A 21,142-nucleotide genomic window follows, 5' to 3' on the forward strand; every position below is an offset into this window, starting at 1 on the left:
ATCCTCCGGGCCCGCACGTGTTCAATGTGTAGCAGATAATCATTTTCCATGTTAATTGAATAAAGACTAAATAACTGGATACACAAAACCACATACATGTATATATTTTCATAAATTTCATAATCAAAATTCAAAACATACAAAAATAGTGTAATTCTCTTAACCGAATAAATTGGGCCGTACATAATTTTGTCTTTTAAGAGAAATTTAAGAGGATTAAATATGTACATCACAAGTATTGTATATCAAAGCAATCAAACAATTGATTTTTCCTGGTGATGAAATCCCTTTCATCACAGTCGATATTATCAATAACCGTAACAAGATATGTGATGAATTAGTCTCACACGGTGAGAATGTAATAACATGTCTTTGTAGTTATAGTTACAAAGCATTCACATACGGTGATATTAAATCAGGATCTAATAATGAGTCTTGCAATGGAACATCTATATTAAAATCGTGTGCTTGTTGTATCTGCCGCAGTTTCTTACTTCTCTGTGGTATTGGTAATTCAGAATGATGTGCAGGCAGTGGTTCCGTAAAAAAGTAGGGGTGAAGCAGCGCCTGACAAAATAAATTCATTTCATTCAATTAGATTCAGATTTTCGATAGGAAAATCATCTATTCATATATAGAAAGCAGTTCTTCACTCAATGATGGACTCTGAAACAAAGTCCATGATTTAATGTTTTAATCGGCACATCGCCTTTACTCCAAGGTTGGATTAAGAATTCAAATAATGTCCGCATAGATTTATGCATTTCTCAGATCTAAAACGAATTCTATCCTAATTAGCCGTGCCAAATCTATGATTTTATGATATTCCTTGCTTATAATATAAAAACAGCTTTACACCTATTGTTATTCATTGTCATAAACAGTAAACAGCCATAAACAGCCTTAGTGAAGTCCAGGTTATGAGATATTATGAATAGTAGCAGTCATTCATTCCTAACCCAATTTTGAGCCAAGAGAGTGTTCAAATGGACCTTATATCAAGCTTGTGAAGTACTGAAAAGGTAGGTAGGAAACTTGGAATATCCGATAGTGAACATGTGAATGTTTGAAAGTTCTTCTGCGCATTAGTAACCACAATTCATAATCTTATTACCATAACAAGTTAGATTTTGATCTGTGAACACCAGATAATATAATGTATTCTACCTAATATACGTAGCAGGCAGTACTATGGTACTTTATTAATTATATACACAATCAGAAAACACTGCAGGAACAATTTTCAATAATTTTCAGCCACATTCGAGACACACGCCAAGTCTCCATGGAAACTCATTAAGTGTAAATCAGATATATAATATACACGGGGGTCATTCATTTATAACGTATGCACTAGGGGAGAGGGAAGGGTCAGTGCAATTGTGTACTGTTATGCTTAATGTATATGAAAAAATTACCGATTTTGCGTACAGAGGGGGAGGGGGGTTGAAAAATTCAAATTTTATGCATCCGTAATAAATGAATGATCTCACACAGCTATACACTGATTCATTATTTTTCATTGTTCATTGAACTAACATCGATGTCATATACCAAATACAAAGTAGATTTATGGTGAATATAGTGCCAGGAAGTTAAATGTTTCAATGCTTTGCTTTGAACAGTTTATCTTTGGTGAATGATTCAGATGCACCATTTTAGACGTCTATGCTTGACATCGATATCGCTGGGGAGCATATTGATCTTACCTCGTTAGCAGAAATTCTCTGTTTGGAAGGATACACTAGAAATCGTTTTAGTAAGTCTAATGCAACTGGTGACGCGTCCGGGACAACCTCCTCAAATGGTATCGGTGGTTTCTCTGTGTAACCTATCTTATGATAGTCTGGTAGTTCTGACAATCCCTAGAAAATGAAGTCTGAATGTAGGGTCTAGGTTTATAAATCTGTACTTGGGATTGATTCTGAGAACATTTCCTAAGGACAGCTTTTTTGCTAAAGGTTATCGTTATCTGCAGTATGATGATTTAAAGATATGATTCCGATATCATCCGGTGTGGGTAGTGATCTAATACTGTTAACATGTCAAGATGTACATCATGCATATCTAATTAAGTTCACACAAACAATAACTGTACGCTGTTATAATAAATAAACGACTGGTGAAACTAATGAATATTTGAAATACTTGATGTATTTCACATTGTGCAAACACTACTTCATACATTATTCATACAAATCACTGATGAGAAATCATTGTTCAAACAGTCAATCCCTAAAGATTATATAATATTAGTTAAAGGGTAAAACAACAGAGAAAGTGGCTGAAAACATACCAATGAAATTGAAAGTTCTTACATGTATTACGAATTTTTCAAATTTTAGATAGGCTCTGATGTTTGCAGCATCGTATCATTCATCATTCAATTTTTTCAATAATATTTCCACTCCAGATACTCACTGGCCATATTTTTTCATTTGGAGTGCCCAATACCCGTAATACACAACCAAGCTGATCAATATCTGTTTCACCCTGAAAAGGAAAAGATCCTGTACATAGATTCACATCAGTCAACCTGACGACAGATGACAGTACTTTGTAGGTTCACTTGAATTTATTAATAATAATAATACCAGGCATCGGGTAAAGCTGGTTTAGTTACTATACAGTAGTATTAACAAAAGCTCATATTTTAATAAAATTTGGTATATATCTGTCTTTATATTTACTGAGTTGATATCAGGTTAATGTGGCTCCTCCATGACTGTTCACACCAGTTCACCTAATATTATACTGGATACTCGATCTAGATCTGTATACTACTGTTACCATGATCGGCACCAGGAATCGAGTACGTAATATTTAACTAAAATTGCCGAAGGGCGGAGCCTGCTCGGGTGTGGAACGCATAAAAATTGCTGGCCGAGGCTGGATTGTGACTGCTGACGACACATTGACGTACCCCCCTCTGGTGTCGCCCATGGTTACTTGTATATTACAGGTCAACAATGATCATAGAACCACCCCTTCATCTAAAACCGTTTTTTTGTTGTCATATCATGTCAAACTACACTAGAACTGATGTCCACTTGGTTTTATACAAAATAATGCTAGGATTTCCATACACCATTTCCTTGAGCTTTCTTGTTATAGCTAGAAAACACCAGAACACACCAGCGGTGAAAAACTATCTGCGTTTTAACTCTTATCAGAGAAAGGAGTAAGGTTTTTCAAGTTTGAGCCGTGGAAAACTGCTTATCTCAAAGATACTCTTTATCTGGTGTAACGAGATAGTTTTTTACATCATTGTAGTATTTGTAGCAGAAAACTCCTCGAACAACAGTATCGACAGATTTACATCTTTCAAAAGAGGAGCTATGGTTCAAGTCTGTAAAACTGCGTAGAAATTTACAATCGTTGTTAAGCTCTTCTATACCACAAGGAACATATACCCGGTAATCGGAGATTCTCTAAACTGAACAAAAGCGCGAAGCAATGAATCCTCAGTGAGCCTCAGACAGAGCATTGCTCCAATCGCCTGAATCTGATAAAGGGAATTGTCCTCAATGAAGTCTACATGTGAAGAAGAAAAGGACAAATTCTAATTTCTTGGACTAATAAATCCAGTCATGTTTTCTGTACATTTATGGAATATGATTGAAAATAGAAGTAAGATTTAAGCATATTTCTCCATATACTTTATTGACATTCAAACTAGTGAGTTTGTGTTAATCTGTGTTATTCAATTTTTACGTGACTTAATAGCCAAATAGTTCAGATAGTCTTAGCCTAGGCATGTACTTGTGAACAATTTGTTTTGGTTACAAGGATTTTTGAAATCATATCTTATAACTAAAGCATTTCGTGTTTGAGTTGGAGACATATATAGTGATAAAACTTACCGGAAAAAGGGGTGAATTGTTCAACAGTTCCCCAAATATGCATCCGACTGCCCTAGAAATATTAGAAAAATAGAAAAATGTCATAAAAATCTTCATAAGTTGTTCAAATAATCGTAAAGATGAAGTGGAACATTTATTCATGTGTATTTTTTTTATGTTACTTAAATGTTAACTCATTCCTGAAGTGATATAACATTTGTACCGTCTACAAAATGAAAGTACCTGGGGGTGATTTGTACAAAATCTGAGAACAAAACCATATTGTTCTAAACAGGTTTAGGAATGACCTAGTTACTTATACAAATTGAATGAACTATTTATAGCTAAGAATTTATGTCTTGTCCATAATGCCATTATAAATGTGAATGGTGATCGGTGTAGTTTTCTGACTTGTAGACCGACGACACTAGTTCAACTCGAATCCGTATGAAGGCAGTGCCTCTGAGTGTCGCACTGAGATAATGTATTCCTGCTGCTGATGTTGTGCTGCAGTTGCTGAGGTAACGGTGCGAGATGCATCATATTTACACACCATCATCAAACATGACAACATTTTTGTTCAATGGATTCACTATACACTCAGATATGCACAGCGGATCTATAACCATGGACTCAATCAGTCGGAATAATTATTCCAAAATTCACTCACCAGCTTAAATTCTGGGTAAGCTATGGCAGCAGTTTTTGTGTTGAATAATCTAAGACAAGACTAAGACTGCTTAAGAAAATCATTTGAAACTTGATTAATTGTGTGTTTGAAGAATCAATGAACAATATGCAATAGAACTTGGCATTGAATTATTTTCATATTTACAAATAGTATTATGATCCCATGTAATAATGTCTCGCGGTTAACTTATTTGGATGCAAATCATCTTCAAGTTCACATGTTCTACATACATGAATAGTGCAGAACTCAACTTATATATACCGATAGACTATCAAATCAATAATTTCATTATCATACTTAAGTCTAATCAACTTTTTTTGGGGATTTAGATAATTAACTGCAGCAAGGCCTGTCAATTCGGCCTGAAATGAAAAACTATCCAGTATTATTGTCAGCCCATCAGCAGAACTTCAAGAATATCTAAAATTGTCATGTTGTACCGGTTGCATGCTGAGGGGAGAGGGTAGGCGGATGATATTATCATTCAGCGTCCCCTGGTGAACAGTAAGCAATGACATTGAAACTCTGAACCCCCTAAATACAGGCCTGGGCCTACTGATCAGGGGAATCAGGGATCTGGATATGGCGTGTTCAAAAATTACATAATGCATCAGGGGGTGAGGGGTCGTGTCTTACACATTTTGTTACAGCTTGTTACAGGGGGAGGGGGGTGTCAGTACATCTGTTACATAACAAAACACATGGAAATCTCAGAAGGATGAAATTCTTCATAATACCCTTTGAACTATAGAATATGCTTGAAACAATAGCTGAACTATATATTGAACTTAAACCTTCTGACAATAACTTACTTATTTACAACAACACTAAGAGTCCTGACCACTGACGGCAACATGAACTTTAAACATTTATTTAAACGACCAGAAACTAATCCTCATCTTCCCATTGAGGTAATCCATCATTAATCATTAATCGCGTACAGGGCCTCCTGCTTCAACTCGTAATGGCTGGGGCTCCTATGGGAGGGGGGGGGGGGTATTTGATTTTGTTACATAATATTTAGGGGGGTGACGGGGGTGTCTAAATTTCCCCAAAAATGTGTTACGTAATTTTTGAACAGCCCCTAATAAATAGACCTAAATCATTTTTACCAGCTTGAAAAAGATAAAGATTTCTGACTCTTTTCTTGGAACTTTTTGGTGCCCTTCTTGATGTTCTTGTTATTCATGAGTGACTGATAAGTAAGGCTTTGATACACAAACACGTAACAGATATTGGTAAGAAACCTGTTTGTACGTGATAATCTTTCTGTCCCTACGATCCTTTTACAAACAAGTGCTTTGTATGCAGCCAGTGAAAATGACCCTTTTTAAAATATCTAAGTCTTTCTTCTCAAAAGTAAAACTTATTCTACAATTTCTGCTGCGTAGATCATATCTAATATTCAAACCTTTTTCTGCAATTTCTGGAATACAGATTCGCCCTTAATCGTAAGTGCCCCCTGGCTCCTGAATCAGGCTATTTATTAGTGCAATAGGTTTTCGCATAAAATTGTTCTCCTAGATCAATAATAAATATGAAATATTTTACCTAAAATCAATAAAATTTATCAATTAGTGCCAATGATCACAATAGGTTGTGTCTACCATGCAGTAATCTCTAATTAATTGCTCCTCTGACAGTGTCTACCATCTGTAGTTTCTTATCTGAATATTAACCTATAAGGGCTTGTCTTACTCTTATCATCTTATCCAGAGAAAAAGAAGATTGTGTTAGGTATGGAAATCAAATCATCTTTTATCCTCTATGTAAGCTGATTATCCAGTACTGTATATCATAAGAAGGCCTCGCAAAAAGCTGATTTCTTTTTCCATTTAGTCTATTGTATTCACTTATATCATTGATTGATAATATCAAAATTCTATGGGCGTAAGCATGTAAGGGTGTGGTCAGACAGCAGAAGATTAAAGCATTCAAAGAGATTCAGCATTCATAGTTTTTTGCACTCACACAACAGGGTTTGACAAAGATTACCTTTCAATATCATAAGCTCTAGAGTAGAGTATTACTGGCAGCTCTTATTGCGGTTTTAATCCACTAAGGTTGCCTTGCCGCAAACAGATGGCTATTGCGGTTTGTTTGTGCGAAGTAGTTGTTACCACCCGGATTATCTAGTTTTACAGTAGACATTTACAAAAATCAAAGCCTAACCATCTCAGGTAGGTGATATGGTTGCTCTTAAAATCATGTGTCAAATAATTTGTTTTCTTAATATTAAGTTAGAATGAATAACCATTTACCAAACATTGCTAAAATCGAGGCTTCAACTTGATAACTCAATAAATTTTTTTATTGTGGGTTTGATTCGTGACCAAAACATGAATGAAATGTCATAAATACACTATTAGGTATCGATCATTTATTACGTACGCATAAAATTTGAATTTTTCAACCCCCCTCCCCCTCTGTACGTTAAATCGGCAATTTTTTCATATACACTAAGCATAACAGTGCGCAATTGCACTGACAACTCCCTCCTCCCCTAATGGGTACGTAAATAAATGAATGACCCCTTATGCAAAATTATCAACTCTCATGATCTTACATGATTAGAGCATATCTTACTCAAATGCATCACTTGTCAACTGATCCATGAGAATCTAAATGATACTGTACATGTGTGGCTATCAGACAATTTTCTTGCAAAAACTTTTTTTTTGATTGAAAGGAATACTGGCCAGGCCTGTGCTGAGCTCTTTTGAGGGGCAGTTCTATTTCAAGAAAAATGGCACTTTTTACCACGAAAAGGGGCACTCCAGTTGAAAAAGGACAGAGAGAAGGGGCGGGTAACTGAATAAATCATTTGAGAATGGATAATTTTCAATTTCCATTTAAAAAACATGGGAATTGTATCTAAATTCTGAAAAAAATCTTCACCCAAATTTGTGGACACTGACTTTTTGACAGGCCTTTTAGGGGGTTTGTTCACTACCCCCGAACCCCCCCCCCTCGGCACGGGCCTGCAGGCATACAGTGTTAGTATTTTTCTACTGTTTGAATTTTCAGAAATCATACGTGAAATTATTACATCAATAGTACACGTTATATTTCAATATATACATATCAATATGATACGTGAAACTTCACCTACAACAACGCACAGCTGGAAATGCAGGTGCTTTTATTAAAAGCACTGACACATATGTTTCATTTCAAATCTCATTAAACCTACAAGTTTTCTATCATAAATATACAAGCTTAACAGTAAATCCCAGCATGTATGAAATATTTTATTTTCTTATTTTTGAATCAGCGGCTTCACATGTAAGTTTGTCAAGTGCGGAAATTAAACGGAAGTTTATATTTTCACTTTTGAAATTTATAAATTCCTCATTGGGGCGAGATAAGCTGCTAAATTTGGTAGAATATGGCGGCTCTCTGGGAAATTTGATTAATTCAGATTTCAAAGGAGGATCAAGTTAGTGATGTAGGTACATGCTACGAGCAATCATCTCAATTGCTCGTAGGTACATGCAAATATCATTCTCTTGTATGTTAATTTGGCACTTGGACACAGTAGTTCCCTGAATTCTACTCGAATTTAACAGGAAAAAACATTCAATCTCACTGATTTTTTACTTGGTTCATCCGACGAAATATTTACAGCCACACCATTACCAAATAAGGCAGAGTATACTTAATACTAATCAGAGACAGAGCGAATGAAATGAATGTATAATGACACGCCCAAACTCAGAAAACAAAGCATTTTTGATTGTATCACCATTTCAGATTAAATGGTTTTACTAAAATCGTCACTGTGGAACTGCTTCGAGCTCTTCATCAAATCAGTAATGAATTATACTTTTTTTTTCCAGGATGAGGACGATTTGTGGCACGATGTTGTCCTGTTTGACGAGGAAGCTGAAGTCACGTTACAAAACGTTGATCGGGTTGATCACGATGTTGCTGATCACCTGGGTCACCCTGTCATCGCTGATCATGGTAAACCAACAGGTCGTCGTCAACCAAAGGTCTCCATTCGGCATGGATGATATCGTGCAAAAGCAAATCATACAACAGAGGAGACGGTCGTCGAAGTTTCAGTTGAAAGACGAGCCGCAGCGAGTGCGTTTAAAATTGAATGTGGCAGAGGATAAAAATGATAATACAGTGCATCTTATATTTAACGACGATAATGAACTCGCCGAATTGTCTTTACCGAAAGATGTTATCTCACGTATGAGTTTGAATTTAACCCTCGAGTTTTCCGTCCACCACAATTTGCCGCGAGGAATAACCATCGACGCGATAGTTCCTGAATTCGCCGTGTGGAAGATGCGTAACAACACGTTTTGTCGAAACAAGTTGGTCGCATTCGCCAACGAATTCGCGTTTTTGGAAAACGTAGTCGTTGACCGGACGAGAGCGCATGGTCGGCGAGGCGGTGAGGAATTACAGTCAGTCATCAATCAACCGGAAAAAAAAGAATACTTCAAATTCGATAAAGGGTTTTTCCGTTTACCGTGCAAAGCTGACCCTTCGTACAAGTTTGCGAATAAAAATCACCTCAATCAATGGATATCTGTCGTCGACGGCAACGACGATTACTACAATAAATCGAAGATTGCAGAAACGAAAAAGAAATTTACGCTTGCCATCACACGCTACGAGTTCGCCAATCTTTACCACACGATGACTGATTTCTACAATGCATTTCTCATGATAAGGTTCTTCAATAAAAAGCCAGATGATACGACCATTCTGTTCGTTGACGGTCACCCGAAAGGATCATTAGATAGCATTTGGTCTAAATTATTTAATGAGGTGCAACGTTTAGGACACATGTCTAACTTAACTAAGTATAGCGAGTTAGTCTGGGCGGCACAAGGTTATAATAGTCCGATGAATCATCATAAATTAAAAAGCATACCCCTCGTCGAGGACTTTCGTGAATTTTTTCTCGCCCGCCACAATGTCACGGCAAGAATTCGGCCATTGAACTGTTCAAATGTACAGCTGCTTTTCATATGGCGACATGATTATGTTGCACACCCACGAAACCCGTCCGGTTCAGTATCGAGAAAGATAAAAAATGAACAAGAACTTGTCAATTCTATCACAAACAAATATCACAACATCCGCATAAAGGCTATTCAGATTGATAAATTTGATATGGCTTCTCAGCTTAAAATGGTGAACGAGGCTGATATTCTTGTCGGCATGCATGGAGCTGGCTTGTCACATACTTTGTTTCTCCCGAAACATGCTGGAGTTATTGAGTTTTATCCCGCCTACTGGGCCTCAAGTAACATTCATTTCAAAGCGATGGCGCACTGGCGCAAACTACACTACGAGCGTTGGGTGAACCGAGACCGTCATAATGAAAGCCCAAATCATTATACCAGAATTCCACCCGGAGTCATGACGTCCCTTCTACAAAATATACTGAACAAACTCAAATGTCAAGCAATGTTTTGGTGATAAAACTGCTCGTCATGAGTCACCTTTTACAATAGACTGTTCTATCAAACGAGGAAGTGTAAAATAACAAATGATCTTCCTGTTTTGAAATTTGTATAAATCGATGGAAGATGATGAATGGAAGATGGATTTTCTTCCTAGGTTCAACATATTTTGTTTGTTCGAACAAGCAACTGCAAGATACATATATCGGTAGCATAACCATAGCAACAGCCAATTGAAATACCACCATGATGTAATATGACATTTTCAATTATATAGTTTTTGCAGAAGCTTATTTTCGGGGTGGGAAATTATTGTTTGGCTTAAGTCGATATCCTGTTTAGTTTCATGATCAAGTATTTTCACCTTAACACCAATGATTAGGTAACTTTCTTACTAGGTTGGTTTAAATTTCATCAATCTTATACTGTATAGATTTGGTTTGCAAATTGTTATCATGTTATACGTTTTTTAACATTCTTGTCCTAGGTGGCTGTGTTATTCAAGACAATCCTAATTTCTTATGCTTGGTAATTGATCATTGATTTGATAATGTTTCTACCGGAGATAATCTTAATCAATTCATGGGAAAAGTTACTTTGTGGTGCCACACTCACTTACATATGAAAACATAACCGGTATTATACTAGCATTTATATTCTAGGGTTACTGAATTTGAATATCAGCAAACGTTACTTTATGAAGAAGCCCTTGAAGTTCATTTTCGCAATCAGAAAATCAACCTTTATGTATTCACAAAAAAATTAATGTCCCCTGAATGAAGCTATTTGATGCAACTGGTAGATGTGAAGACCTTTGTAATTATGGTCTCTTCAAATTAGTTATCCCAGAATGTAAGAATGTAATCTATTTTCGGCCCGGGTTATACTAAGATTTTCAGAAAGTGGTATTGCTTATATTCAAAATCATATACATGTATCTCTATGCTGTAACAGACTAATTCTAATCAAGTAACGATACCTATTTTTTCTAAAGTGTTGGGGAAAGAGAATTTCTTAACCCTCTTGTTATATTCACTATTTGTGATATGTTATTCAATCTACAATAAATACACAGATACATGCTTTGACATCATTATCACTGATTGAATGGACTTTTTATTCCGTCTGAAATATCACTCAAAATGTGTGCACACTGTGTGCAAACTACTCTAAATTTCCATGTATGGTGGCTCGAATCATCAAGACAACACTTTCCCAGCCGAGATATAGAGTACCAATGAGTTTTTTTGTGAATAAAATTATGCTTATTCAGTCATTTTTGTTTACATGATGTTTGGGATGTGGTGGTGGTGGGGAATATTTGATTGCCATTTAATCGCACCCTAAAGGAAGAGCTATACATCATAGTGCATGGCATCAGGGACTGCCAGATTAAGCGCAACATGCAGTGAAAATTAATCATGGGAAAGTAAACCTACTGATGACACGATAGTGGTGACATCTCTCTTTAACAAATGCACATTAAAAAGAGTTTTAAAGTAAGATATGGCATGTGAACATGTTTATGTCTATCAGGGTGATCATTTTCTTACCACAAATCAACTCCTTCGTCATACTTTCTTGCACTGTACAATAGTTCAGGTGCGCGGTACCACCTAAAAGTGAATTATGTATATTTTGTCTAAAACAATGATTTTTTCTGATTTTTTTCTAAAGATGAAATAAATTCTTTTCAAGATTTTGCTCACCGCGTGGCCACTTGATGACTGTACAAACGATTTCCTTCATTTTGGAATAATCTCGCTAATCCAAAATCTGCTATTTTCAAATGTCCGGTTGAACTAATCAGTAAATTGGCTGGTTTCAAATCCTAGAAAGGAGAATATTAGCTATATTTTTCATGTTCCTTATTGCCAAAAGATATGAAAACCGATACAGTTTACGAAGAATTTCCAATCTCACCCTATGCATTATATTATTTTCATGGCAAAATGCTACTCCTTTCAGTAACATAAGCATGTAACTTTTGATCTGGGCTTCTGTCAACGGTTTTCCTGAATTGTGGACAACTTCGGATAGATCCGTCAGCATGTACTCAAACACTAACACAAATCCAGGACCATGAGGAAAAACTTCACGTAATTTCACCACCTGAAACAGAAATGAGTGATCAGCCACATCTTCTCAATAATAATCATACAATGTTTGTCACACAAAAATTTCTGTTGCATCAAACGATGTAAATTATAGAACTTAAAAATATCTTCTTACATATTGATTGTCCTCAATTTCCTGCAGAGCTTTTATTTCTCTGTAAAATACAAGCATTAAAAACTAATTAATGTACAAATTATAAGCTTTATTACCTCCCATCACAGAAAAAGAAAAGAAAAATTTCCCAATTAGCAAATCTGGTTTCAGTTGTCCCGTAACAAAAATTAGAAATACGTAAATATTGCATTGAATAAACAATGTCTTGGGAGGGTGTTCATAAATGTAATTAATAAAACCAAAAATATTCTATACCATACATAATACATTGCTATTCAAGTTCATGATTGAGAAACATGAATACCTCAATGCTGTGTTGGGAATGCCTTCGTCAAGTTTTCTTTGATCCAAAGGAACCTTTTTCAAAGCCACGACTTCGCCACTCTACAATATGTATGAATTAATACGTCATGCATGAATCATATTCTGTTTACTGAGAACCAAATAGTATATCAGTATACATATCCAAGGTAAGAACTTCTGTCAATAATTAACTGTACTTAAGAATTAATCACCCTTTGACTGATAAAGTATAATTTTGTAATCTTCTCGATTTGATACTTTATTTCATCAAATTGTTGTTATTTAATTATGATTCTTCAGGTGCTATATATTTGCTGATTATTTTTGTTGACGAACCTCTGATAATTCATCTTAAACTGTAATTTATGCTGTAGAATTCAATTCACAACACTATCATCCATACTGAATAGTGGCTTAGAAATAATTTTGTTTTAATTTCTCGGGAGCCCCGTTGACACAGGATACATTTGTGTTTTATATCATCTAATTAATACATTTAGATGTCTTAAGCTTGTAACGTCCATCCAACTGAGAAATCTAATATTATAGGCTATTTGCCTTGTTATTTAAATTGCCTTATGTATTATTTTCAGTCATGGTCATGCTTTGAATGCCATATATACGTATTTGGTCAGTGTAATACATTACTCAATATAACAGTCACAGGATACTCTCATAACAGATTTATCTAGCATAAGTTTTTTTTTTCTTTTTCACCCAATATCAGGGGAATCAGTGATTACCAGGAATAAACATGGATTCATAATATAAGAAATACTCAATCAGTAAATCTAGCAAATTGTTCAATATATGTTAAAACAATAAAATTTCATAAGCAAAGGGAAAACACCACACATTCAGAACCAGTTCCAGTCCAATTGTTTCTGAACTTGTATCGAGGATGTGATTTTAATACCATTTTTTTTCCAGATGAACAAAGTCGATGTAGAAAGGACAAAATCAACTAAAAAGATCGACACAACAGAAGAAAAGATGAAGAAGATATTGTTTATAGCGGCAAGTTTGGAAGTCGCGTTCGCTGTGCTTGGTTTTGGGATTGAGGTTTTGTTGTATGCACTGGACCTAAATTTGTGTCATCAGATCATAGTCCCTTTGCTATGTATCGCTTATTCGGGTATGATCATCGTCGGTGCTTACGTAGATAAAAGATGGCTATACATCGCCTATGGCTATGGAATATCCTTGATAGTGCTCAACTGTTTTCTGCTGATAATCTACACCACACAAATTACACTGTTTCACCAAACATTTACTGATCCCCAAAACTGGTTCACGAAACGCAAAACCCCCGACATACTGAAACTTGTCAATCCAGTTCTGGGTATGGCTATTATGACAAGCGTAGCGCAAATCGTGCTAATGAGCGTTCAAGTCCATTTTGGCAGAGCATTTCACGGTCATCGATGAGATTTCGACTAAGATTCGTTAATAACGAGACAATGGATGAGCCAGGAAACTCACCTAAAAACAGTTTTGAGAAATCTGGGGCTGGTCTTGCTCAAAAGATGGTTAGAGTTAACTAGCGGATAGATGAAATAGTAACAATTAAGAGTTCATTGTAACTATGGTATTTATCCGCCGGTTATCTTCAACCAACTTCTGAGCAACAAGCCCCTGGAAAATTTTCTCTGCCTGCCTTGTTCGTAAAATAAAATTTTGTTGTTTACGCTTAACGAAATCTTTATGAGGACGTCTTTAAATCACCCTAGTCTTCTGTTAGAATGTTTTTCACAATTTATTGCCCTACCACATTTATGATGTCATTACTTACTGTGCACGTTATTTTTTGAATAAAAATGAACTTGTATGAAGCAAGCTTTTTTCTTTTGAATGTCGAGTACGGTATTACTAATGTCATCTTTATGAGTAATTACTGTGTGCTATTTTTTGAAAAGTGATAGTGTTAAGGAGCGACTTCAATGGAAACTACCAATACAGTGATCATTGATCCCACAATGTTTCTTGCTAAAGCATCATATATAGCTCTATGAATGTTGAATGCGAACAACTACAGTCAACCTCGCATAAATCGCCTCGCTGCAACTAGGACACTAGTCCCAGTCGCACAAATTTCAAAATCCTGTTTTATTTCACGCACCAAATACCATAAAAATATGTCTATAAGTTGTACATCGTAAGTCATCTCAGAGCACGAAAATATGTGGTACCATTTCTCTATTTTACTTCAAATTTAATAGTCTTAGTCGCAGCTCTAGAATGAATGTATCATACCGATTTTCTACAGCATGAATATAGATGACACGAAATGAACCTGAAAGTCGCGTAGTCTGTGTATTGATTTTTCATACGGCTCATTAACCTATATCGGATACGCAACAGTCGATGTCAATATTGAAGGATAATAACTTCTAAGTTGTACATTTCATTAAAATTTCTAGATATTCGACTTATTCACAAGTCGTACATCGTGTAAGTCGAATAAATCTGATTGGGCCCAACTTGTACGACTTATGCGAGGTTGACTGTATTTACTGAACAGAGTTATCACAGTGAATTTAAATGTAGACATGTATATAAATTGAAAGTGTCACATGATAAAAAAGAAATTCATTGTTCCACTAAGTTCTGGATTTAAATAATATGAAGAACATTATCGGATTGGCCGAGTATGCATGAAAATCCTACCTCAACATGTTTAGCTTTAAACACGATTCCGTGAGCTCCTTCTCCAATATTGCCAAGAATAGTATATTGCTCCATTTATTACAGAAGTCTGCAAAAAATATATTCAAAAATCTATGAGAATAACTGTAGTGAGCCTTCATGCTAAAGCACGGCTGCCAACCTCTGAAAATAACATGTTGCATCCTTTAATTGTGAAATTGTCCAAATCAATCCAAATGTCCAAATCAATCAGTAATCTATGATAGGGCCCTCGCTAACATCTTTAACATCTTTAACATCAATCAAACAAATGAAATCAGTATTTCTTGGGACAAAGATAGTGACGAAGTACTGAAAAGGTGGTTGATCTAGCTAGATTGGGGTAGGCCTAGTAGAGGGTATAGGTTCCTTTTTAGGGCTAGGGTTTAGGTTTAGGGTTAGTGCTATACACTCTAAACATTCTGGGATGCAATGAGTCTCCACCCAGGTTCGGATACTAAATCTTCTATGTTTCAAGTCACGCACGGCCTATAGACCACAATGTGAATAAGCCAAACAGAATGAAATGGGTTATCTAGCTAGTATAGTTCGTTGAATACAGCGGCGTAAACATAATTGGCCTAGTGTTTCTAAAAAATGTATGTTTACAACAACAGGCACTTGAAAATGGGCTTTGATAACAGATAAATATTTTGTCACCAGTGATATGTTATTCCTATTTCGATCATCTGCCAGGTTTCATAATGAATTTTCCCATGATACAACAGGCTTCCCTTGCTCGTCTATAGTTGCTCGTCTATTTAAGCATTAAAGAGATAATTTCACATCAACCAGTGTCTACATGCAGCTGTTCGGTGTGTATACACTATATCTGAATACGAGGCTGGAATAACAGGCTCACTTCATGTAGGTGAGCATTGCCTGATTTATCTGTAAAGTAAGCCTATAGATAAACGAAGGTCGCGCATTGATTGGCATTAGATCTGATGGGTGAAACAGTTGCATCATATGGATGATTCAGATGGCGAACAAGGTGGATTTCATATCGTAGATAACGGTAAATTTAATCATCTTCAACACACCAACAAGGACAAAGCCCATATTCAAGTGCCTGTGTTACGTCAACATACAAAAAAATAGTCAGTAACCTGACTGTGGTTTAGTTTCACGATCGGATATTTTGACAAACCACATGTTGGTAAGCCCATCCGATTATAAAACACTTACCACCAACGATTAGGTAACTAACTAACTAACAAAAAAAGTGAATGAGCGATCTATAAAAAACGCATGAATCACCACCACAAACACAGGCACAATAGTTTTCTTACCAAACGGTCAAAGCGGTATTGGGGTCAAAACCCAGCGGTATCACGTAACTTTGTAACTACGCGTAGCAGCAAAATAAGTGTTGATCAATATACAAGTGAAAAATGTAGGAAATGTCAGGCCAAAATGTAAATAATGTTTAATTTAACAAAATTGTTTAGTTGTCGCTATACTACTATGCAGTTAAGCTAAGTATCGATGTAATCCATTAAGAACCTTGCTGGCGGTGCGGCCGGAGAACGAAGCCGGGAGACTTGTTCATAAGAATTCTTGAAATTATCATTTCTTCTTTATGCAATTGGTTTTTTTCCCGAAAACAACTTGTGTTCGGATAAAATTTACTTCTCTGCTATTAACTAGTCTTTTTCTAACTGGTTGCGGGAATCTTTTCTGATAGATTTGTTACACAGGGAGTGCTGAATATCATAAGTAAAATAATCTTTTTAAAGTAACAATTTCCAGAGTACCATCCACCTTGTAAATGCAAAAACAACAACACTGAACACATTTTGCAAAAAATAGGGTCAATATTTAATCATGGTTTAAAACTTCATAATCTTTGTAATAATATCACCGTCTATTGCACCATTTATAAACATGAAGACACAGTGAGGTGCCTTAGTTACTCATTATATACGAAGAAGTTCCATATATTTGTCCAATAATTACTGTCTGAATAGATATAAGTCATCGATGAGAGTAGAGATGATTGCAAAGTTTCCTTTTCATTTTCAAACAACCACAAAACAATTCCCCAAACGAAGGCGGCAAACCATGGAAATACAGGACGTTCAGTTTGTGGAAAATAGCCGCGTTTCTGCATGACTTTAACGCCTGCGTATAAGATCCGAGATAAAAGATAAAGATTTACCTGAAACGAAAAAATAGTAAAAAATCAGAGAGAGTTGATGAGTAGATTTTCATATTTCCTTATGTAGATAGGATGTCATGCTGATAGTAATACAGTAATCAAGAATCTGGTAATAATCTCAGTGTAGCAGCCAACAAAGGGAATCACTTACTTGTTCGTTTACTTTGTTATATTTACCAAACACAAGATATCCAGAAATTGACGCTGCTACTAATGTATGCACTTGTGTTTTCTCTGATTGTAACCATTCAAATATACCGCTCAGACCTTTATAGCTAGTTGTTAAAAGCGCCAAATTCTTAGCATGTGTCAACGTGGCTTCCAAGATGAATTTGAATTTTGAAGCTAGGCTGAATATAATAATAAAAATATCAGAATCAATGAACTGAGAAAATTCGGCTGTTCTAGATTTTGAATTTCAGTTTGTTATATTACCTGCCATTTTTAAAGAGGAATGCCATCACTAAAGCATGTGGGAATCTGATTTTACATCCATACCTTCAAAGAAAAATCATTTGAATATTAGATTTTTGAACAAGATTGAAAAAAAATTGGCTGAAAAGCCTTCAAAAGATCCGTCAATTGATGATATGATGATGATGATAATGGAAGCGGACTTAGGCTATCTCTCAGGGATCTGGTTGAGTGCATCTGTGTGGTACATTGCTGCATCCAAATGTGGCGATACACATGACAAGAGAGAGAGAGAGAGATAAATAAGTGAAGGGGGCTGGTCTGTGACTGTGTAGCACAGAGGGCGGCTCGGATTGAAATATTGAGTGATAAAACATTTCACTTTGCAGCCATTTGATTCTATCATCTTGACGACTTTGTTTAATGTTGAGTTGGGCAAAATGAAGTCAGTGTGGTTGATTTTCGATCACGAACGGATATTTTCACCACAGGGGCTCGTATCAGAGTTGTAGGTAATGTAAAAACGATAATCTGTTAATCCAATGTATATAGTTATTTCATATACACTATATACATTGGATTAACAGATTATCGTTTTTACATTACCTACAACTCTGATACGAGCCCCTGTGATTTTCACAGGATGCATCCGATAATAAAACCTTTAATCTTACCACCCCCTGACACCAAACTTGTTACTTACAACTACTAATATATAAAATGTTCATTAACAGGGCCATACATTATATCTTGCCCCTCCACTGAAATTTTGGGAAAGTACCCTTTTTGCAGCCGCTTTTTATTTGCTAATGTCTATTTATTAATGAATGAGACCTGTTTTTCTGGGATATTTTGCTTACTTTTTGGGGTACATACCTCATTTATGTCTTAACAGAATGCCAAAAATCGCGGACAACACCTGAATATCCGATATTATTCCAGTTCTGTACCGATAAGATGGATTGGCAAAAAGACTCCTTAAGTCCAGTTGAATGAGAGAGAAAATCCTCCATTTTGTGAAATTTCTTGGATTTGAACATTGTTACCATGCCTACGCCACCCTGATTTAGTTGTTGAGACCCCTCAACAGAAATAACTTCATTTTGTAGGCATGGTAACAATGTAAAAATTCAAGAAATTTCACAAAATGGAGGATTTTCTCTCTCATTCAACTGGACTTAAGGAGTCTTTTTGCCAATCCATCTAATCGGTACAGAACTGGAAATATATCGGATATTCAGTTGTTGTCCGCGACTTTTGGCATTCTGTTAAGACATAAATGAGGTATTTATCCCAAAAAGTAAGCAAAATATCCCAGAAAAACAGGTCTCATCCATTAATAAATAGACATTAGTCGAGTTCTGACTTTCTCCGCCCCCACCCAAAAAAAAATCCAAAATGGAATACGGCCCTGATTAAGTTAAGAGATTAAATTAAGTAGATACAGGCATAACGAAAATAGATTTATGCATTCCTTACACTGCCCCATTTCGAAAACCCTTGATCATGGAAAGAATAACACGATATTTTCCGGATGCCAAAAGGTGGTTGATGTATTCCACGGGCGCCGCCATTTTGTAACTGAAATTGGTCACATGATCAACAGCGCGCGGTTTGCGAATTCGATCATCGCTCGCACGTGTTGCGTTACGCATGGACAACGCGGGTTCGAATCCTTTATTCTCAGTGTGAGTAGCTCTATCGATAGATAACTTAGAAGGAAAACTGATGGATTCGATGCGATTATTTAATTAAAATGACGTTTCACGTGTTGTATGGGAGGCTTGTGGCTAAATTTAGCACCCTGATAAATAAAGAGTAGTGTAACACACAGCGCACGTCCTCGTACACACAGCGCAATGCAACCAACCAGGGGCCAAATCTGCTGCAGTGTTTTGCATGTAGTGCGAACAAGCGTTGGGTAGAATTTCTTCTCATCACGCCGCTCTATTTACATTTGTAAGCTACTTCATCTTCATGTCCTGTCTTTTTCACGATGTGGAGTTCACGTGGTGGAGTTTAAGGGGAAAAGTTCCCTAGAGCGGATCCAGCGGCATTTTTGAGTATAAAGCCCAGGGACCTGACAAAAAAAAATTTTGACCCCAGTATCCTAGGTAGGCCTACTATATATAAAAAAGTCTTTTTATATCATGTAGTACCTGTAGATACTGGGGTCAAAAGTTATTTTGTAAGGTCCCTCTGGTATAAAGGTATACTTACTACGTTGTTCGCCTTATCACACCTGCAGAAGTCGGCAGAAAACTAACGTCAAAAAAGATGTTAACTTTTTGTCATTTGAGGGTTCTCCCCAAGGAAATTTTGGAAAAAATAGATTGATTCGAATCCTGGTCTGAGAGACATTTTTGTGTACGCCACGATATGATGTTGAGTACATGTACGAACTTGCATTTTGGTAGTGCTGGAACCACGGGGGCCTGTATCAGAAGAGTTTTAGATTAATGTAAAAACGATAATCTGTTAATCCAATGTCAATAGTATTATATTTTATATACTATAGACATTGGATTAACAGATTATCGTTTTTACATTAATCTACAACTCTGATACGAGCCCCTGTGGCTGGAACGGAAGAAGGGTCAAAATTGTAACTCACAGAAAAACATACAGTACATTTTAGACAGTGTCTTCTTGGCTATTCTGGAATACAATGGATCGGGTGAAACTCACCTGTGGCCTGCATTTTGGCTACAAACTATTCTGATAATTTTTCAGATATTCTGCCCTGGCTCGCTGACCGTTGAAAAAAACTAACAGTAGTGAGAAGAATAGAATGTTTCCAACTAAGTCACCAGCCAAGGCTGCTGGTGGTTGGCCCGCTGATGGTAGCTCCGCTTCTGCAAATATTGAGAGTCCTGGTCTTTCTCCAGGTTCATATCCATGGAATGATAAATCACCTGTGGCTAAGATTGAACAATTTTCACCTTCAAGTGGTTCTGCATTACGCAATCCCAGGCAACCGGCGAGACCCATTGGTATTTATCAACATCCAAATATGCCCAGTCGTAAGGGTTCTTCTTCATCGAAACCTACTCAAAATGAATTAATTGCCATTTACAGGTGAGTAGATTCTTAGTAGTGTTGAGTTAATGATTGTGATTCAGTGATTCATCAAATATTATCATTTATTAAGATGCCCAGACCCTATTCATCAAAGTACAGGATGCAGGGTTCTTGCGGATTTTGAAGAAATTTTCTTTCTGTTTTGAATTTAATTTTTATGCACCTAAATGTCTGTCTACACATTTGATATTTAGATTTTACGAAAATGCTGTCGGATGGAATTGATAATTGGCCCTATTAGAATGGGCCTATACATTGCCTGTTCTAGGTTAGCAATATGCAACTTTAGGGGTAATTTAAAATT

The 21,142-nt window shown here is 36.2% G+C and overlaps 4 protein-coding genes across 5 annotated transcripts; 2 read left to right on the plus strand and 2 right to left on the minus strand.

Annotated features, from left to right (window-relative positions):
• Positions 1–154: 154 nt before the first annotated feature.
• LOC141902862 (cyclin-dependent kinase 20-like) lies at positions 155–16,602 on the minus strand. The gene is made up of 11 exons (XM_074790789.1): positions 16,475–16,602; positions 15,165–15,252; positions 12,499–12,578; positions 12,195–12,234; positions 11,886–12,074; positions 11,672–11,793; positions 11,516–11,578; positions 3,864–3,915; positions 2,422–2,493; positions 1,710–1,865; positions 155–567 (listed from the first exon to the last, which is right to left on the minus strand). The coding sequence occupies exons 2-11, from the start codon at positions 15,237–15,239 to the stop codon at positions 385–387; spliced, it is 1,032 nt and encodes a 343-aa protein (XP_074646890.1). The 5' UTR covers positions 15,240–15,252; positions 16,475–16,602; the 3' UTR covers positions 155–384.
• On the plus strand, positions 1,638–11,231 carry LOC141902861 (uncharacterized). Of its 2 annotated transcripts, XM_074790786.1 has the most exons (3): positions 1,638–1,759; positions 4,260–4,527; positions 8,373–11,231. In XM_074790786.1, the coding sequence occupies exon 3, from the start codon at positions 8,374–8,376 to the stop codon at positions 9,976–9,978; it is 1,605 nt and encodes a 534-aa protein (XP_074646887.1). In that variant the 5' UTR covers positions 1,638–1,759; positions 4,260–4,527; position 8,373; the 3' UTR covers positions 9,979–11,231. The 2 variants fall into 2 exon arrangements, with proteins under 2 accessions (XP_074646887.1, XP_074646889.1); XM_074790788.1 differs by lacking the exon at positions 4,260–4,527 and having other exon boundaries at positions 1,702–1,759.
• LOC141902863 (uncharacterized) lies at positions 12,598–14,314 on the plus strand. The gene is made up of 3 exons (XM_074790790.1): positions 12,598–12,664; positions 13,091–13,127; positions 13,428–14,314. The coding sequence occupies exons 1-3, from the start codon at positions 12,609–12,611 to the stop codon at positions 13,923–13,925; spliced, it is 591 nt and encodes a 196-aa protein (XP_074646891.1). The 5' UTR covers positions 12,598–12,608; the 3' UTR covers positions 13,926–14,314.
• Positions 16,603–16,998: 396 nt separating the features above from the next.
• On the minus strand, positions 16,999–19,331 carry LOC141902405 (peroxisomal membrane protein 4-like). Its single transcript, XM_074790114.1, has 4 exons — positions 19,237–19,331; positions 17,779–17,841; positions 17,495–17,693; positions 16,999–17,343 (listed from the first exon to the last, which is right to left on the minus strand). The coding sequence occupies exons 1-4, from the start codon at positions 19,329–19,331 to the stop codon at positions 17,095–17,097; spliced, it is 606 nt and encodes a 201-aa protein (XP_074646215.1). The 3' UTR covers positions 16,999–17,094.
• Between the last annotated feature and the right edge of the window lie 1,811 nt (positions 19,332–21,142).

The sequence above is a fragment of the Tubulanus polymorphus genome, chromosome 3 (assembly GCF_964204645.1).
Source record: "Tubulanus polymorphus chromosome 3, tnTubPoly1.2, whole genome shotgun sequence".
Lineage (NCBI taxonomy): Eukaryota > Metazoa > Nemertea > Palaeonemertea > Tubulaniformes > Tubulanidae > Tubulanus > Tubulanus polymorphus.

What these genes read in the sequence shown, in the direction of transcription:
- LOC141902861 (XM_074790786.1), top strand. Translation starts at nt 8,374, where the DNA reads ATGAGGACGATTTGTGGCACGATGTTGTCCTGTTTGACGAGGAAGCTG.
- LOC141902863 (XM_074790790.1), top strand. Translation starts at nt 12,609, where the DNA reads ATGAATCATATTCTGTTTACTGAGAACCAAATAGTATATCAGTATACA. An exon ending in TATCAGTATACATATCCAAG is followed by an intron (nt 12,665 to 13,090) that starts GTAAGAACTTCT and finishes TATTATTTTCAG; the next exon opens with TCATGGTCATGCTTTGAATG. An exon ending in ATGCCATATATACGTATTTG is followed by an intron (nt 13,128 to 13,427) that starts GTCAGTGTAATA and finishes TTTTTTTTCCAG; the next exon opens with ATGAACAAAGTCGATGTAGA.
- LOC141902862 (XM_074790789.1), bottom strand. Translation starts at nt 15,239, where the DNA reads ATGGAGCAATATACTATTCTTGGCAATATTGGAGAAGGAGCTCACGGA. An exon ending in GACGAAGGAGTTGATTTGTG is followed by an intron (nt 3,916 to 11,515) that starts GTAAGAAAATGA and finishes TAATATTTCTAG; the next exon opens with GGCAGTCGGATGCATATTTG. An exon ending in AGAGAATTTCTGCTAACGAG is followed by an intron (nt 568 to 1,709) that starts GTAAGATCAATA and finishes TTATTTTGTCAG; the next exon opens with GCGCTGCTTCACCCCTACTT.
- LOC141902405 (XM_074790114.1), bottom strand. Translation starts at nt 19,331, where the DNA reads ATGGCGGCGCCCGTGGAATACATCAACCACCTTTTGGCATCCGGAAAA. An exon ending in GGTTTTCGAAATGGGGCAGT is followed by an intron (nt 17,842 to 19,236) that starts GTAAGGAATGCA and finishes TTTTCTTTGAAG; the next exon opens with GTATGGATGTAAAATCAGAT. An exon ending in ATAACAAAGTAAACGAACAA is followed by an intron (nt 17,344 to 17,494) that starts GTAAGTGATTCC and finishes TTTTCGTTTCAG; the next exon opens with GTAAATCTTTATCTTTTATC.